The sequence below is a fragment of the Entelurus aequoreus genome, linkage group LG14, assembly GCF_033978785.1.
Source record: "Entelurus aequoreus isolate RoL-2023_Sb linkage group LG14, RoL_Eaeq_v1.1, whole genome shotgun sequence".
Lineage (NCBI taxonomy): Eukaryota > Metazoa > Chordata > Actinopteri > Syngnathiformes > Syngnathidae > Entelurus > Entelurus aequoreus.
The window spans coordinates 26,689,543-26,708,172 of record NC_084744.1 but is presented as its reverse complement, the minus strand read 5'-3'; the positions used below and the strand labels follow the sequence as shown (position 1 = coordinate 26,708,172).

General features: G+C 41.8%; 3 protein-coding genes across 3 annotated transcripts in view; 2 read left to right on the top strand and 1 right to left on the bottom strand.

Annotated features, from left to right (window-relative positions):
* The window catches only part of LOC133664587 (oocyte zinc finger protein XlCOF6-like), a 335,370-nt gene that overhangs the window by 150,830 nt on the left and 165,910 nt on the right, over positions 1-18,630 (top strand). The gene's annotated exons all lie outside the window — the stretch shown is intronic.
* The window catches only part of LOC133664645 (gastrula zinc finger protein xLCGF3.1-like), a 65,192-nt gene that overhangs the window by 4,768 nt on the left and 41,794 nt on the right, over positions 1-18,630 (top strand). The gene's annotated exons all lie outside the window — the stretch shown is intronic.
* Positions 10,067-18,630, bottom strand: part of LOC133664593 (uncharacterized) — a 264,251-nt gene continuing 255,687 nt past the window's right edge. The window contains exons 2-11 of the mRNA XM_062069346.1: positions 14,983-15,275; positions 13,816-13,926; positions 13,581-13,695; positions 12,554-13,404; positions 12,199-12,385; positions 11,835-12,083; positions 11,545-11,669; positions 11,131-11,177; positions 10,898-11,046; positions 10,067-10,770 (exon numbers count right to left, since the gene is read on the bottom strand). Of these exons, the coding sequence (XP_061925330.1) occupies positions 10,592-10,770; positions 10,898-11,046; positions 11,131-11,177; positions 11,545-11,669; positions 11,835-12,083; positions 12,199-12,385; positions 12,554-13,404; positions 13,581-13,695; positions 13,816-13,926; positions 14,983-15,275 (2,306 nt within the window). The 3' untranslated portion in view covers positions 10,067-10,591. The remainder of the gene's footprint in view (positions 10,771-10,897; positions 11,047-11,130; positions 11,178-11,544; positions 11,670-11,834; positions 12,084-12,198; positions 12,386-12,553; positions 13,405-13,580; positions 13,696-13,815; positions 13,927-14,982; positions 15,276-18,630) is intronic.

Genomic DNA, 18,630 nt, shown 5'->3' with positions numbered 1-18,630 from the left:
CCTATGCTGGATACTTTTTTGGACACTTTATGGATGATTCTAAAGTGATCAAGGTGTCTTTGTTTGTCTAAAATACATATCACAGACCGCAAGCTAGCTTGGTTTGTCTTTCGCCAGGTGGCTAGCTAGCCAGTCGCTTCCGCTAACCTCCAGCTCGCCTTTGAATTTTAAATGGCCTCCGGGGCACACTTTTGACACCCCTGCTATAGATAATAAAAAATTAAATCTGATAAATCTATGGATAAAAAGCAGAGCCTGGCGGCGCATGCGCGTTTATCATAACTCTCTCTCTGTCTCTGCCCCTCCCTCACCAATGCTGCTGCGCGCACAATTTGTTTTGTTTTTAACCCCTTCTTAAGCCTGAACGTACATTAAAAATACACGCAACCCCAACTCAAAATGCCGGACATTTGAGGCATTTAAGAAACTCCGCCCTGACAGCTCCGCAAAAGAGGACATGTCCGGTGAAAAGAGGACGTACGGTCAGTCTATCCTAGCCTGTTAGCTGCTAGCATGCCGTGTGTTGTGCCTCGGTGTGCATTGTTTACACAAGGTGCGTTACGCTACTTAATATGTCCGTGTGGAAACTCGCTCGGTAGAGCAGAGCAGAGCAGAGCAGCTTTATTTGTCCATTCTTAACATGTACAAGACACATAAGAACTGAAATTACATTTTCGGCACAATCCCGCTAAGAGCAGACATACGTTACAGGGAGACAAGACGGGACCGCCAACGGATCAGCCACTTAGGGCGCTCCTTAAAAAGGTGGGAAAAGGTGACATTGGGAAAGGGGGGAAGAGTAAAAAAAATATCAGTCTGAGGCTGGACCTCAGGAATGGTCCAGACTGAGTCCGAGGAAAAAAACCTCACATAGCATGGCACACATAAACATGGTACATGTAATCCCAACAACTCGCAACAGAGTCATCCAACAGGACCTTGGAGGCCGGCAGCTGCTGTTGAGCGCTACTCAGCCCCCACAACCCCGGAGGAATTAAGCAGTGGTGAAGGCGTTGATTTGGGGAGGGGTGTGTGCGTGCATGTATGCCCAATTAACTTGGGTGAGATGTTGGAATTGTCTTTATGGGCCGAGGCCGGCCCCAAGAGTTCAAGAGTCCGACCCAGGTGCTTTTGAAAAAAAGGGAAGGTCAAAAGCGTCCATCTTTGAGGAGTCCTCAGGGGAGTGTTTTCAAACAGCCTGTTCCTCAAGGCCATTCGAGGGAGTCAAATCGTAGATTAAGATGTTGTTTTTTCTTCGAGCAGTCAAAACAATGACATTCCTGCTCTGTATGCTGGCTCTGACAATTCCAATTTATTCTTTCTCTAACTTCATCAAGATGGAATCCATTTTGCGATTCAAATCAGCAATCGCTCCAGTCTGTGATCCCACAGCATGACCCAATCCTTCCATTGCGTTGAACAGCCTGTTGGCCCCTTGAGTGGCTGCCATCGTCTTCCGAATTTGACGATACACCAGAGCAATGCCCAGCCCAATCAGCAAATGCCCTGCGATCACAGCTCCAAATAGGTAGATGTCTTCCACGTCCTCGATGGAAAGGACTGAGAGGCACATGATTCTCCAAGTATTCCAGGAATCTCTCACGTACCCCGCAGCAATGGTTCCATCAGGGCAGCCAGGCTCCCCCGAACCTCTTTTCCTTGTCGAAAAGACTGTGTCAATTGCATCGAGAGTCCAGTTGATCAAATTCATTTTGATGTTTAGATTTGAGGACAGCTCAAGAAAAGAGGCTTCAAAAAGTTCAGACAAAGACAAGGACACAAGAAAGCAAGCGGGAAGGAGGAGGAGCAGGGAAAAATGCGACCACCCTCACCAAGAGGCAAGACAGAAAAAAAAAAAAAACACCTCCGAACCGAACCGGAACCCCCGTACGGAAACGGTTCAATACAAATACACGTACCGTTACACCCCTACTGGATAGTAAGTTACTGAGAATGACTGCTGGTATCACATCGGTGCCTGTTTGTCATATTTTAAAGGCCTACTGAAATGAATATTTTTTATTTAAACGGGGATAGCAGATCCATTCTATGTGTCATACTTGATCATTTCGCGATATTGCCATATTTTTGCTGAAAGGATTTAGTATAGAACAACGACGATAAAGTTTGCAACTTTTGGTCGCTGATAAAAAAAAGCCTTGCCTGTACCGGAAGTAGCGTGACGTCACAGGAGGAAGGATTCCTCACAATTCCACGTTGTTTACAATGGAGCGAGAGAGATTCGGACCGAGAAAGCGACGATTACCCCATTAATTTGAGCGAGGATGAAAGATTTGTGGATGAGGAACGTTAGAGTGAAGGACTAGAGTGTAGTGCAGGGTGTATCTATTTCGCTCTGACCATAACTTAGGTACAAGGTCTCATTGGATTCCACACTTTCTCCTTTTTCTATTGTGGATCACGGATTTGTATTTTAAACCACCTCGGATACTATATCCTCTTGAAAATGAGAGTCGAGAACGCGAAATGGACATTCACAGTGACTTTTATCTCCACGACAATACATCGGTGAAGCTCTTTAGCTACAGAGCTAATGTGATAGCATCAGGCTCAAATGCAGATAGAAACACATTTTAAAAAAACCCTGACTGGAAGGATAGACAGAAGATCAACAATACTATTAAACCATGAACATGTAAATACACGGTTCATAATTTCCAGCTTGGGGAAGCTTAACAATTGAAGCTAATTTAGCTACGGAGCGGCGGCGGGCGTTGTAGCTTTCGACGACACCCCGGCCGCCATCAGAGTCGGCAAGAAACATATATTTCCCCAAAGTTGCGTACGTGACATGCACATAGCGACACGCACGTACGGGCAAGCGATCAAATGTTTGGAAGCCAAAGCTGTACTCACGGTAGTGCGTCTGCTATTCAGCTCAAACACAACACAACCTCCTGGTGTTGGTGTTGCTGTAGTCCGCCGCTAATACACCAATCGCACCTACAACTTTCTTCTTTGCAGTCTCCATTGTCCATTAAACAAATTGCAAAAGATTCACCAACACAGATGTCCAGAATACTGTGGAATTTTTTGATGAAAACAGAGCAGTTTGTATTGTGACACATTGGGTCCGAATACTTCCGTTGCCGTCGTGACATCACGCGCATACGTCATCATACATAGATGTTTTCAAGCGGAAGCTTCCCGGGAAATTTAAAATTGCACTTTATAAGTTAACCCGGCCGTATTGGCATGTGTTGCAGTGTTAAGATTTCATCATTGATATATAAACTATCAGACTGCGTGGTCGGTAGTAGTGGCTTTCAGTAGGCCTTTAATAGATGTTTACAAGTGGGCCTGTGTCCAAAGATATGGAAGGTGGCAAAAGTTACTCCTCTACATAAGGATACCAAATTGTCTTTTAATGAGGGCAATTCTAGACCAATAAGCATCTTACCTGGTTTTTGTAAAATACTGGAGAAATGTGTGTATGGACAAATTCAAGCTTACTTTCAATCAAATGGGCTAGCAACTGATTCTCAACATGCATATAGAACGGGCCACTCTACGTCCACTGCTCTTATACAAATGACAGACAATTGGCTTAATGCTATAGATAATTCTATGTTGGTTGGAGCTGTGCTGTTAGATTTTAGTGCTGCATTTGACGTGATTGACCACTCTCTTTTAATTGAGAAACTTAAATGTTATGGTTTTAATATTTCTGCTCTAATGTGGATACATAGTTATTTCCCCTCAAGATCACAACAGGTGTATCTTAATGGCAGCTTGTCTAATAGCAGAAGTTTAGATTGTGGTGTTCCACAGGGAAGTTGCCTGGGATCTTTACTTTTTTACTATATCATGCTGCACCATCATGCAGTGTACCAGTGACGTGCCGTCACTAGAGGCAGGGGAGGCACGGCCTCACCTGCCATCATGGAAAGAAAAAAAAATTAATTAAATTGTTATATGTATCCAGTGATTATACTAAAGTTATTTTCCATTTAACTTGATCAGTTTTAGATTATTTTTATTTTTATTTTCACATTTGCCGTTCAAATACTGAGAAGAGACGGTGCGGTGATCAGCAGCCAGTTGAGGCACGTCACTCAGTTGTGCCTCAACATGGATTGTGCACAATGACTCGGCTAACTGCTGAGCTGCTGTGCAGTGAGACCGTATTGCTATATGAATTATATTATACATTTCCATAGTTTAGTTAGCTGAGGTGTATAATGTACAGTGTATTTTGTCAACAACTGTATGTGTGTAACATACTTCTTGTGCTGAGCGATCATAAAACTGCTGCGAAGACGCACTGTGGGAGGCTCGCCTCATAACCCCGCCTCCTGGTGCCAAGCACCTCCGCCGCAGAATGCACCGCCCGACGGGAGCGCCACACCAACCAAAGCCCACAGCCAAACCCTCCACGTGCAAGACCGAATCCACCCAAAAAAAAGTAACTTAACAAGAAGCCAAAAAGTGCAAAAACAACAATGTTCGCGCCGGAGGAGCTGCGAACGACCGCAGGGACACAACATTAGGTACACCTGCAGACTGCAGCACGGATTTCATATTTCATTCATTTACAACTCCTCCAACACGAACACCACTGTTCCCGCACTTATAAGTAAAGGTAAGACCATAATAACGTTTATTTTATTAAATGTGTTTTTTTGTGTGCTACAGTTTGTATGTGTAAAGTTAAAGTTAAGTTAAAGTACCAATGATTGTCACACACACACTAGGTGTGGTGAAATTTGTCCTCTGCATTTGACCCATTCCCTTGTTCACCCCCTGGGAGGTGAGGGGAGCAGTGGGCAGCAGCGGCGCCATGCCTGGGAATCATTTTTGGTGATTTAACCCCCAAATTCCAACCCTTGATGCTGAGTGCCAAGCAGGGAAGAATGCTGGTATGAGCTTTTAAACATAACCCGTTAACTGCTGCCAACAAATGGTGAATAAGATACTCTTTAGGGTTCATATGTTTGTAAATCTGACTGTGATGAAGTCCGTGCCTCACCAGTCATGAACCTCACCGCACGTCACTGCAGTGTACTTAGTGTAGTATTGAGTGAGGAACTAAAATCTGTGCATGACTGGACAGTATGTAACAGACTTGTCCTTAACATCTCAAAAACAAAAAGTATTGTATTGGGGACCAGGCAAGGGTTATCTTGTGACCCAAAGTTAGATCTGACGCTAGGTATTTCAACAGGTCAGAAGTGCCAAGCTCCTTGGAGTGATGCTGGACTGCACTCTATCTTGGTCCAAACATATCAGTGATATAGTTACAAAGATGGGAAGGGCTGTTGGCATTTCCAGGAAATGCGCTGCTTTTGTTGATCCACCTCTTCTTTGTCAGATTGTTAAGAGTTTAGTCTTGTGTCATCTGGACTTTTGTTCTACTGTCTGGGCATCTACCGCAAGTGGTGAGATCAGTAAGCTCCAGATTGTCCAGAATAGGGCATCAAGGCTGGTTCTGGGTTGTTCACTAAGAACCAATGTGAACCAAATGCATGCTTCTCTTTCCTGGCTAACAGTGCAGAACAGGTTGTCAGCTAATACTCTAATATTGTTCAAATTAGGTAGTAACCGGTAAAACTCCTGCTTTTCTCATGGCCCAAATAGTTTACAGTAGCACTATACATAATCATAATACCAGGGCGTTTAGTGAGGGTCATTTTGTACTCCCTCGTCCAAGGAAGAATGCATTGTGGAAATATTTTATTTATAGATCTGTATCGCTCTGGAATAACCTGCCTCGAATTCTCACCGGCATTGAAAGTAACCAGGTTTTTAAAAGGAAAGTAATATTTTACCTGAGTCTGTAAATTACTTTGCTTGTTGATGATTTTTGTTTGGTTTTGTATTGTGTAGTTATATTTTTAAGGTAACTAATATTCTGAGACTGTAAATTGTTTGCTTCTTTGCTTGTTGAGGATTTTTATTTGTTTCTGTATTGTGTAGTTATAATTATATGCTTTTACTTGTAATTGTATTGAGTTTGTGGACCCCAGGAAGACTAGTTGTCATGATCCATGTTTTGTGTTTTCTGTTTGTTTTGGACTCCTTTAGTTCCTGTTTGTGCACCTCTGAGTTGGTTACCATAGCTACTTATTATTTTCACCTGCCTCTTGTGTTCGGGATGCACACCTGTTTGTAATCAGAGACAGTATTTAAGCCTGCCTTTGCCAGTCAGTCGGTCTGGCTTCTTTGTTTGCTTTACGCAACTGCTCCGTTCAATGTTTTCTAGTTCCCTGTGCATGTCTTATGCTAAGTCCCATCTTAAGGTTTTCCTTGTGAGCTATTCCGCTAGCTTTCCTTGTGTTAGGCACGCTTCGTTTGGTTTGTTCCTGTCTTCGTTTTATGATTTATGACAATAAATCATGTTCCTACCTGCAAGGCCTGTCCGGAGTCGTCCGTTTGTATCCCGGGAGAACGAACCTCGCAGCACCATTCAACCCGGTCGTAACACTAGTGGGTTGGTGTGGCAACCATCTAATGGGGATCCTTAATAAAAATCTAATAAAAAAATCTGTGAAGACACTTTTGATAACAGAAAAAAAAATGCACACTGGAGAAAAAACATTATTATGCTCAGTTTGCAATAAGATATCCTCTGTGAAGAAACTTTTGATAAGAGATAAAATAATGCAGACTGGAGAAAAACCATTAATGTGCTCAGTTTGTAACAAAGGATTATCTGTAAAGAAACTTTTGATAACAGACAAGAGAATACAAGCTAAAGAAACACCATTAAAATGCTCAGTTTGTAATAAAATGGGCTCTGTGAAAAACTGTATAACAAAAAAAAAAGAATGCACACTGGAGAAAAAACTTTGATGTGCTCAGTTTGTAATAAAATACTATGTGAACAAACTTTTGATAACAGACAAAAGAATGCACACTTAAGAAAAAAAAACATTAATGTGCTCAGTTTTGTGAGGAACTCGCATGGCTGCCGTTTGTGTGTCCCCAAGATGCAAGAACCAGGAGGAGGATGAGCAGGTAAGATGATTTTAATTATCATAAACAGAAAATAAGGCAGTCTTGCATAAATGTTCCAAACATAAAGAGTCTATCATCGAGCACTGAGGAGTGCTCGAGAGAAAACATAAACGTGCTCAGTTTGTAAAAAAGGATTCTCTGTGAAGAAAAGTTTGACATCAGACAAAATAATACACACTGGAGAAAAACCATTAATGTGCACAGTTTGTAATAAAAGATGCTCTATTAAAAACTTGATGAACAAAATAATGCACACTGGAGAAAAACCATTAATGTGCTCAGTTTGTAAAAAATTGGCAGCAGGTGTGGACCGGCTGCCAATTAACGGCAGGTGAGGAGAAAACAGTGCTCCACGGAACAAACAGGAAATTTAACAAAATAAGAGCACTGACAGGAAGTAATACAACAACCAGGAAACAAACGGAAATTAAGTGACCGATCGTCACAAGTTTGTCATAAAAAAACTCTCTGAATAAACTTTTGATAACAGACAAAATAATACACACTGGAGAAAAAACATTAATGTGCTCAGTTTGTAACAAAGGATTATCTGTAAAGAAACTTTTGATAACAGACAAAATAATACACACTGGAGAAAAAAACATTAATGTGCTCAGTTTGTAATAAAATATGTTCTGTGAAAAACAGCCCAAAATTACACACTGGAGAAAAACCATTATTGTGCTCAGTTTGTAATACAGTATGCTCTATGAAAAACTTGATAAACAAAAAAATGCACACTGGAGAAAAATCATTAATGTGCTTAGTTTGTAATAAAAAAACGTATGATAACAGACAAAAATTACACACTGGATAAATACCATTAATGTGCTCAGTTTGTAATAAAAGATGCCCTGCAAAAAGTTTTGATAACAGACGAAAGAATACACACTAGAGAAAAACCATTAAAGTGCTCAGTTTGTAATACGAGATCCTTTGTGAAGGAACGTTTGATAAGAGACAAAAGATTGCACACTGTAGAAAATTCATTTATGTGCTCAGTTTGTAATAAAAGACTATGTGAAGAAACTTATGATAACAGACAAAAAATTCACTCTGAAGAAAAACCATTAAAGTGCTCAGTTTGTAAAAAAAAAAAAAAATGCTCTGTGAAAAACCTGATAAACGGAAGAATGCACACTGGACAAAAAACATGAATGTGCTCAGTTTTTAATACATGATTCTCTGTTCAGAAACGTTTGATAACAGACAAAAGAATACACACTGGAGAAAAAACAATGTGCTCAGTTTGTAAAAAAGGATTCTCTGTGAAGAAAAGTTTGATAACAGACAAAATAATACACACTGGAGAAAAACCATTAATGTGCACAGTTTGTAATAAAAGATGCTCAATTAAAAACTTGATGAACAAAATAATGCACACTGGAGAAAAACCATTAAAAAATCGTAGTCAAAAAGAATACACACTGGAGAAAAAACATTAATGTGCTCAGTTTTTAATAGTTTTTGTTAAAGGCCTACTGAAATGAAATTTTTTTATTTAAACGGGGATAGCAGATCTATTCTATGTGTCATACTTGATCATTTCGCGATATTGCCATATTTTTGCTGAAAGGATTTAGAATAGAAAAACGACGATAAAGATAGCAACTTTTGGTATCTGACAAAAAAAAGCCTTGCCCCTACCGGAAGTAGCGTGACGTGGACAATTGAACATATCCGCAAAGCTCCCTATTGTTTGCAATGATGGCCGCCAGATCTGAGAGCGATTCTGACCGAGATAGCGACGATTTCTCCATTAATTTGAGCGAGGATGAAAGATTTGTGGATGAGGAAAGTGCAAGTGAAGGACTAGTGGGGAGTGGAAGCGATTCAGATAGGGAAGAAGCTGTGAGAGGGATAGAGCCATATCGCTTTGAACCCGACGCTGATGAAGACGGTCAGGAGGACGCTGCTGCTATTGATGCTGGAGGAGCACACGACATAGATCGCCTTGAGAATACAGAATGGTAATATGTTATTTATTTATAGACTAGTTTTAGTTTGTGGCCTAGTCTTGCACTGTTACTGTTAGTGTTACAACTTACACCCCAGGCCTATCTATACACTAAGTATCTATCATTGACACAATGTGTTACTGTTAGTGTTACAACTTACACCCCAGGCCTATCTATACACTAAGTATCTATCATTGACACAATGTCAAACCTAATTAATTACCCATTATTTCTATGGGCCACAGCTCCATATACCGGCAATACTAAAAATATGCATGCAGATTAATAAGATCCACAACAAGACAATGATAATATTAATTATTCCACATGTTTGCAGATTGCAGGTGTCAATAATATGAATTGATTTACAAATATTATGAACATTTCTATTTCCAGGTGTACATGTCAAAACTGTGTGAACATGGAGACAGTGGCTGAGTGTGTCTGCTGTAGTGAAATAGAGGCAGTGACCAGAACGATGGAGGAGGAGAGGGTGAAGACGTGCATCATAGACCACCATGGCTTTCCATCTGTGTGTCTGGATGAATGGGTGCTGCAGACAGCGTATAACGCCTACAAACAGCAATATGGCATGCTGCAGCAACAGCAAAATGAGTGAGGCACTAATAAGTTTAAATAATTCTTTATTCTATCAACCTTTGGAAGATAAGTCAGAATGAGCACTTTCTTATCTTATTCTTATTCTGTGAAATGTACTGTGCTACAATGCACATGACATTATATATCATAGAAGTATTACATAGATGGACCGTAGATGTCAACAATATTTACAATTTACTGCAACAGTAAATGACAAATGAATAGAATGCATGACAATGTCTTTTGAATCTCAGAGAACAGTGAGTCACTGTGTATCCATGTCCGGATAATAACAGCTGCCATCATTTGCTACTTGCAGGCGGAGACGACACACAGCCTATCGACAGTTTGTCCGCTTCTGCTGGGGATATCTGGGAAAGGACATAAGGGTGGTACTACCAGCTTGTGTAGTACATAAGATTAGGACAACATTCCCATCGATGGACTACACGGGGTTCCAAGACGTGCAGTGACTGCAACAGAATCTACATGGCCACTGTACTTAATCAATAAAATCAATCAATCAATCAATCAGTCAATCAATCAATGTTTATTTATATAGCACTAAATCACAAATGTCTCAAAGGGCTGTACAAGCCACAACGACATCCTCGGTACAGAGCCCACACACGGGCAAGGAAAACTCACCCCAGTAGGACGTCGATGTGAATGACTATGAGAAACCTTGGAGAGGACCGCATATGTGGGTAACCCCCCCCCTCTAGGGGAGACCGAAAGCAATGGATGTCGAGTGGGTCTAACATATTAGTGAGGGTCCAGTGGAGCCAGCAGGAGGCCACCCCGAGCGGAGACGGGTCAGCAGCGCAGATGTCCCCAACCGATGCACAGGCGAGCGGTATACCCCGGGTCCCAACTCTGGACAGCCAGCACTTTATCCATGGTCACCGGAATAACCCCTCCACGTGGGGGGGGGGCAGAGGAGAAAAGAAAAGAAACGGCAGATCAACTGGTCTAAAAAGGGGGTCTATTTAAAGGCTAGAGTATACAAATGAGTTTTAAGATGGGACTTAAATGCTTCTACTGAGGTAGCATCTCTAACTGTTACCGGGAGGGCATTTCACACTTACCGAAGCGATGGCTTCCTCCTTGTCTGGCTTCTCCAGTTCATCGCAGAGGAAGGGAGGCACATCCACAGTGACGCTGAGTGGTGTTCTCTCGTCAGGGGTCTGTCTGCAGCCAGCAACAACCTCCCTGATCAAGTCATCTACGTAGCCTGCAAAATACAATTGTACATGTTCCTGCTCACAACATAATATACTCATGGAGAGTGAAACTTGACAGTATTATTATCATGATACAAAGTGTCAAGTGTTTACATGTTTTGTGTCCTCTACACTTACGGTATGTTGGCTCTGTCGCGATTTTCTTGACCACATGGCCCCCTGCTTTATACTTCGGGTAGCGTACTGCATAGCGCTCAGCACCCGCTTGTGTAGTGGCTATAGGGCGGCTCGAATTTTCGTTCCAGTGCAGCCCAGCAAGCAGGTTCCTAGGTGTGGTAACAGAATAATGTAATAATTAGTACTAAAGTATGGCACACACTAGTGACACTTAGATTAGTGTGGAAACATACCTGCACAGCATTCCGATGTATGAGAAGACATACATTTTCGGTGCGAACTGTATAAGATAAAAGACACTTTATTCAGTCATGCGTCCATACAATGTGTGTGTAAATTTATAAATTGTTTGTAAATTTGAATACAAATGTTTGTGTATTAAACTGTTAATAGTCAGCTATTAAAGCTTGATCTCCTGCAGTAATGAAGCTGTTTTGTTTTCAATGTTAACACCACGCCAGAATTGTTTGCAATCTTTCTCACCAAGATGCCAGCCACTATGTTGGACCTCCAACATTCTCTTGCTTACACTGACTGTATCAAGGCTTCATTTAGTATGCTCTAGTATTTTGCTCCCTGGCCACCAAAGTCCTAGTGGCAGGTGGTAACCACCGACACCACCTACAGGCGATCAGTCTAATTCTCACCTGTATGACAAGGCTATGGAACGCCTCCACCTTGGAAGTCTGGTGTTCACCCGACAGCATGGCGATATCTTTTAGCAGGGACTTGTTGTTGACCACCTCCTCCAGTTTCACTGCTGAGCGTGAACCTAAACATAAATTTAAAATAGAACAACGTTTCTACAAAAATGTTCCAGTCAACTTAAACTGGTTATTTACTTACAAGTTTATCTGAATTTTTTGACTTTCAAAAGATGTGCAGGAAAATACTGCTAGTCCCTCACTGCTTTCGGGCAACTTATTTGCCTACTCACTTTGTTTGAGCCATTTCTTTTGCCGTTGCAGTTGTCCATGAGTACAAATTGGGAAGAGGTCGCCATGGTCCTTGTGGATGTTCTGAATGTGTCGCTCCACAGACTTCCACTTGGCAACCAGAAGTTCCCCCTCTCCAGGCGGTGTAGACACTGCTGCCCAGTAGAGGTGGTTGATTATACTTTGCACCCAGGGCTTCAGGTCTTCACAGTCCTTATGCTTGGCGATGGCCTTCAGTTTCTTTCCGATGGCTACAAACAGAAAAAAACAGAAATTTGTGGATTAAATACAATATCGCATTCATCTGATCACTGATATGTACACACTACTTCACAACTTGTCATGCATACAAATAATCCAACTAACATTTTGCAACATGCCAGATGTCATAGCAGTGCCGTGTATTGGGCATGTTTTCACGAATCCATTTAGCGATCTGTCTGTGTCTGTCTGTCACCAGCACCCCGACATCCAGGTCCCAGCTGATCAGCAGTTCCACCATCCTCTTCAGTCCTTCCATCTCCATATGGTAGCTGCCAAGACATTCGTTGCTCTGAAATATATATAACAGAAAAGGAATGAGCAAAGAAAAAAATGAAAAAGGGGCTTAGTATACATTGAAATGGTTAATGTTATTAGACAAATTTACTAGGATAATTCTGGAAAATCCCTTATCTGCTTATTGTGTTACTAGTGTTTTAGTGAGATTATATGGTCGTACCTGTACAACCTGAAGGTCGAGAACCACATTGGCCACAAGCTCCATTGTGGTGTAGGTACCGAACTTGGCGCTGTGTCCCGGACTGTCTGCTCGCCCATCACCACCAAGGACGAGGGGTCGGCCTTCCACCTGCAGCATGGTGAGGTGCGTCCGTTGCTGTTCCTCCCACACCTTTTTGATGGCTGGCTGCAGGATGAGCTCCTGGTGGTTGAAAAATGTCCTCTTCACATACGTGACCACTCCGATGCTGTTCAGCACTTGCAACACCTTGCCAGAAGATGCCCCAGCGAAGAGGATGCCAGCAGACAGCAGGATGTTGCCCGCGGCATAAGGGCCAATGTTTGGCTGGCTGCTCCAACTACTCCTCTGGTCACATGATGCACATTGAAGAGTCATGGTCAGCTGTGTACCGTTCGAATCCCAAGAAGGGCTTATGTCCTGGCTGCCACAGACTGGACAGTGACACCACTTGACGAGACTCTGGAGGCACGACTCAAAGATGATGTACTTCGGTTCCTTGTGGCAGCCCTCTTCATGCATCTGGTGAGTACATGGGCGATCTGGCGACCCGTCAGATTGACACGGATCCGATGTCGTTGACTCACTCGGCACATAGCTGTCATCGGAAGAACCACCAACAAAAGGCGCAGTGGGACTTGATGCTGGTCCTTCATCAAACAATGCAGGAGGTGGTCGTAGCTTGGCTTGCATTCCAGACACACCTGGAGCTGCTATGTTAGTCTGCATCTCGGGGCTGTCAGATGGAGCTGCTACACTTGACAATGGGACTTCACTAACCCTGGCCGGCCGAGCTCTAACCCTCTCGAGGATATCTGGGGTCACCTGGTGTCCTAGCAATAAAATCAAGCACAAGTTGTTTTATATAATCTGTTAAAATTAAACTAGAATCACATAATAATTATTGTCTTTGAATCACCTAATTTATCTGTCTACTCTACTCTGCACAGGCAGCGTGCAATGTGTACTGTGATGTGCAGAATCATGTTCGTCACCGAAATAGACATACCCTTTGATCTATGATGTATTTTCCCTGTTTGGGTGCTCTTGCTACTGGTCATTGCTGTTGGTGCTGTCCCAATCGGTACCCAGTCCGTCTGGCATCCTTGTTCTCTTGTATTTCCCTGGAAATGGAGAAACAGCTACATGTAATATGGATACCTCATTTACATTAATTATCAATACTTTTGGATTGGGCTTGAACTGTAATCCATTTGAACATTGATTAGGAAAACAAATCGAACCTGATCTTGATCGCCCTCCTCATCAGGCAAATCTAGTGCCATTGCCATTGGTTCATCCACCGCATCCGCCACTGATGCCGTAGTCGTACTGTCCATGATCTGATCTATTGTCTGTAAATGTACAAATGTACAATACTTTATATTATTGTCTATTGTAATCTATTGACAGTATTGACACTATTGACAGTAATGTCAGTAAATGTACGATACTTTATACTGCAGAAGAACTTGACTAGAACTTGAAGCAATAATTATATGTAGACTATTTTATTGTTAATTTATTTCATTGTTCATGGAGTAGTCCAGTGGTTCTCAAATGGGGGTACGCATACCCTTGGGGATACTTGAAGGTATGCCAAGGGGTACGAGAGATTTTTTTTTAAATATTATAAAAATAGCAACAATTCAAAAATCCTTTATAAATATATTTATTGAATAATACTTCAACAAAATAAATGTTTAGAATTAAGTTCATGAATCCAGATGGATCTCTATTACAATCCCCAAAGAGGGCACTTTAAGTTGATGATTACTTCTATGTGTACAAAATATTATTTATAATTGAATCACTTGTTTATTTTTCAACAAGTTTTTAGTTATTTTTATATCTTTTTTTCCAAATAGTTCAAGAAAGACCACTACAAATTAGCAATATCTTGCACTGTTATACAATTTAATAAATCAGAAACTGATGACATAGTGCTGTATTTTTTTTCTTTTTTTCAACCAAAAATGCTTTGCTCTGATTAGGGGGTACTTGAATTAAAAAAATGTTCACAGGGGAAAATCACTGAAAAAAGGTTGAGAACCACTGGAGTAGTCTATGACTGTGTGTGTTAGTTTTGGTTGATTGATTGAGACTTTTATTAGTAGGTTGCACAGTGAAGTACATATTCCGTACAATTGACCACTAAATGGTACCACCCCAATAAGTTTTTCAACTTGTTTAAGTCGGGGTCCACTTAAATTGATTCATGATACAGATATATACTATCATATATATACTATCATCATAATACAGTCATCACACAAGATAATCACATTGAATTATTTACATTATTTACAATCCGGGGTGTGGAGGTGGGGGGGTTTCAACAATTGAGAACAAAGAAATGGATATTGGAACAGTGTAGTCTGACTATGAAAACTGGATATCAAGATTCTTACCCTCTTCCTTTCCCTTTTGGCAAATGCAGACCTCATGTGCCCAGTCTGTCCGCTTGTGGAGGGGGTCGGGTGCTCCGGACTTGTCCGTGGTCTATCGAAAATAGTTGGCTTCGCACCTTTCTTCAGCACGAGTCGACGAGTGCTGATTCCCATTTCTGCCATTCGCAAGGGACCCTCTTCGAAACATGATCTTTCGAAATGTTCGCTGCATAATACACTGTACTTCGTATGTGTCGTCCAATCCAACCGTGTTCGCTTGACTTCTTTGTTCCATAGTAAAGCTTGGCCGCCATCTTTTGGGAAAAGAAACAATGAAACACCGGTTGTGTTTTGGTTTGTGTTGCTACATCCAGCAGCAACACACCGCTTCCCTACAACTCTCTTTTTTGCAGTCTCCATTGTTAATTGAACAAATTTCCAAAAGATTCACCAACACAGATGTCCTGAATACTGTGGAAATTAGCGATTAAAACAGAGCTGTTTAAATTGGGAGGGACCTATTCCAAGATGACGCGTTCAACTGCCTTCGTCACGCGCATACGTCATCATACCGCGACGTTTCAGCCGGATATTTCCCGGGAAATTTTAAATGTCACTTTATAAGTTAACCCGGCCGTATTGGCATGTGTTGCAATGTTAAGATTTCATCATTGATATATAAACTATCAGACTGCGTGGTCGGTAGTAGTGGGTTTCAGTAGGCCTTTAAGAAAATGTTGACAAAAAAATTACACACTGGAGTAAAAAACATAAATGTGCTCAAATTGTGACCGAAAGGACAAGATCACGGGAACAAGCGACCAACATTAAAGGCCTACTGAAACCCACTACTACCGACCACGCAGTCTGATAGTTTATATATCAATGATGAAATCTTAACATTGCAACACATGCCAATACGGCCGGGTTAACTTATAAAGTGACATTTTAAATTTGCCGCTAAACTTCCGGTTCGAAACGCCTCTGATGATGACGTATGTACGTGACGTAGCCCGGGGAACAGAGGTATGCCTTCCCCATTGAATACAATACAAAAAAGCTCTGTTTTCATTTCATAATTCCACAGTATTCTGGACATCTGTGTTGGTGAATCTGTTGCAATTATGTTCATTGCATTATGGAGAAAGAAGCTGAGCAAGCAAAGAAGAAAGTTGTCGGTGCGAAGCGGACGTATTTTGCGATGGAAGTCAGCAGCAACACGCACACAGCCGGCGCTTCTTTGTTTACATTCCCGAAAGATGCAGTCAAGATGGAAGAACTCGGATAACAGAGACTCTAACCAGGAGGACTTTTGACTTCGATACACAGACGCCTGTAGAGAACTGGGACAACACAGACTCTTACCAGGATTACTTTGATTTGGATGACAAAGACGCAGACGTGCTACCGTGAGTATGCAGCTTTGGCTTCTAAACATTTGATCGCTTTACCGTATGTGCGCAACTTTTTTTTGCATATGTACGTAACTTTTTTTTAAATATATAAGCTTTATGAACCTTGGGTTAGGTGAACGGTCTTTTGGGCTGAGTGATTGTGTGTGTTGATCAGGTGTTTGAATTGTATTGGCGTACTGTTCTATGGAGCTAGGAGCTAGCATAGGAGCTAGGAGTTAGCAAAACAAAGACGTAGGTGTTTTTATGCAGGATTAATTTGTGGCATATTAAATATAAGCCTGGTTGTGTTGTGGCTAATAGAGTAAATATATGTCTTGTGTTTATTTACTGTTGTAGTCATTCCCAGCTGAATACCAGGTACCGTGAGTATGCAGCTTTGGCTTCTAAACATTTGATAGATTGACCGTATGTGCGCGTCACGTACGTAACTTTTTAAAAATATATAAGCTTTATGCACCTTGGGTTAGGTGAACGGTCTTTTGGGCTGAGTTATTGTGTGTGTTGATCAGGTGTTTGAATTGTATTGGCGTGTTCTATGGAGCTAGGAGCTAGCATAGGAGCTAGGAGCTAGCATAACAAACACGTAGGTGTTTTTATGCAGGATTCATTTGTGGCATATTAAATATAAGCCTGGTTGTGTTGTGGCTAATAGAGTAAATATATGTCTTGTGTTTATTTACTGTTTTAGTCATTCCCAGCTGAATATCAGGTACCGTGAGTATGCAGCTTTGGCTTCTAAACATTTGATAGCTTGACCGTATGTGCGCGTCACGTACGTAACTTTTTAAAAATATATAAGCTTTATGAACCTTGGGTTAGGTGAACGGTCTTTTGGGCTGAGTAAATGTGTGTGTTGATCAGGTGTTTGAATTGTATTGGCGTGTTCTATGGAGCTAGGAGCTAGCAGAGGAGCTAGGAGCTAGCATAACAAACACGTAGGTATTTTTATGCAGGATTAATTTGTGGCATATTAAATATAAGCCTGGTTGTGTTGTGGCTAATAGAGTATATATATGTCTTGTGTTTATTTACTGTTGTAGTCATTCCCAGCTGAATATCAGGTCACCCCCGGCTCTCACAGCATCTTCCCTATCTGAATAGCTTCAACTCCCCACTAGTCCTTCACTTGCACTTTACTCATCCACAAATCTTTCATCCTCGCTCAAATTAATGGGGAAATTGTCGCTTTCTCGGTCCGAATCTCTCTCACTTCATGCGGCCATCATTGTAAACAATAGGGAACTTTGCGTATATGTTCAATTGACTACGTCACGCTGAAATAGCCTCCAGTAAGATACATCCTCAGGGGCAAGCCTTTTTTTATCAGATACCAAAAGTTGCGATCTTTATCGTCGTTGTTCTATACTAAATCCTTTCAGCAAAAATATGGCAATATCGCGAAATGATCAAGTATGACACATAGAATAGATCTGCTATCCCTGTTTAAATAAAAACATTTCATTTCAGTAGGCCTTTAGTTTCCTCCACAGTGTGGTGTGACTCTCCCTTAGAGATAGGGTGAGAAGCTTTGGCCTCCGGGGGGAACTTAAAGTAAAGCCGCTACTCCTCCACATAGAGATGAGCCAGATGAGGTGGTTCTGGCATCTGGTCAGGATGCCCCCCGAATGCCTCCCTAGGGAGGGATTCAGGGCACGTCCGACTGGCAGGAGGCCACGGGGAAGACCCAGGACACGTTGGGAAGACTATGTCTACCGGCTGACCTGGAAACACCTCGGGATACCCCGGGAGGAGCTGGACAAAGTGGCTGTGGAGAGGGAAGTGTTAGAATAATTATGTATAAGTTATCACACAACTCATATGCCTAAACGCCGTTGCTATAGTTATTATCAATTGTGTTGAAGTTGTACTTTTCTATCTGTGCAAAGGGACAACTTGCAATCTTGGATTGCGAGTCGTCTCGTATCAGTGTTTGTGTCCAGACCCGGCCTGCTGACTGCCAAGGGCGAACATCGAGTACCTTGACGTAGACAAAGCAGAGACAGGGCGATATCACAAGTGTCAGCACATTTCCATTTCTGAATAATCATTAATTGTGTCTAAATGGGGCTGCTGAAATTACCCCCCTTCCTTCAGAAGCAGCCTCAGTGATGTAACCAGGGACCTCCCGAATAAATAGTGGAGCACGTGGGCTGTGCCTTAGGGCGTAGGTTGCAACTGTAATTGAGTGTACAGCCCAATACGTCTATGCTCATTGAGCAAAATGTAACTCTGTCTCTGCATGATTCCTTGCTTC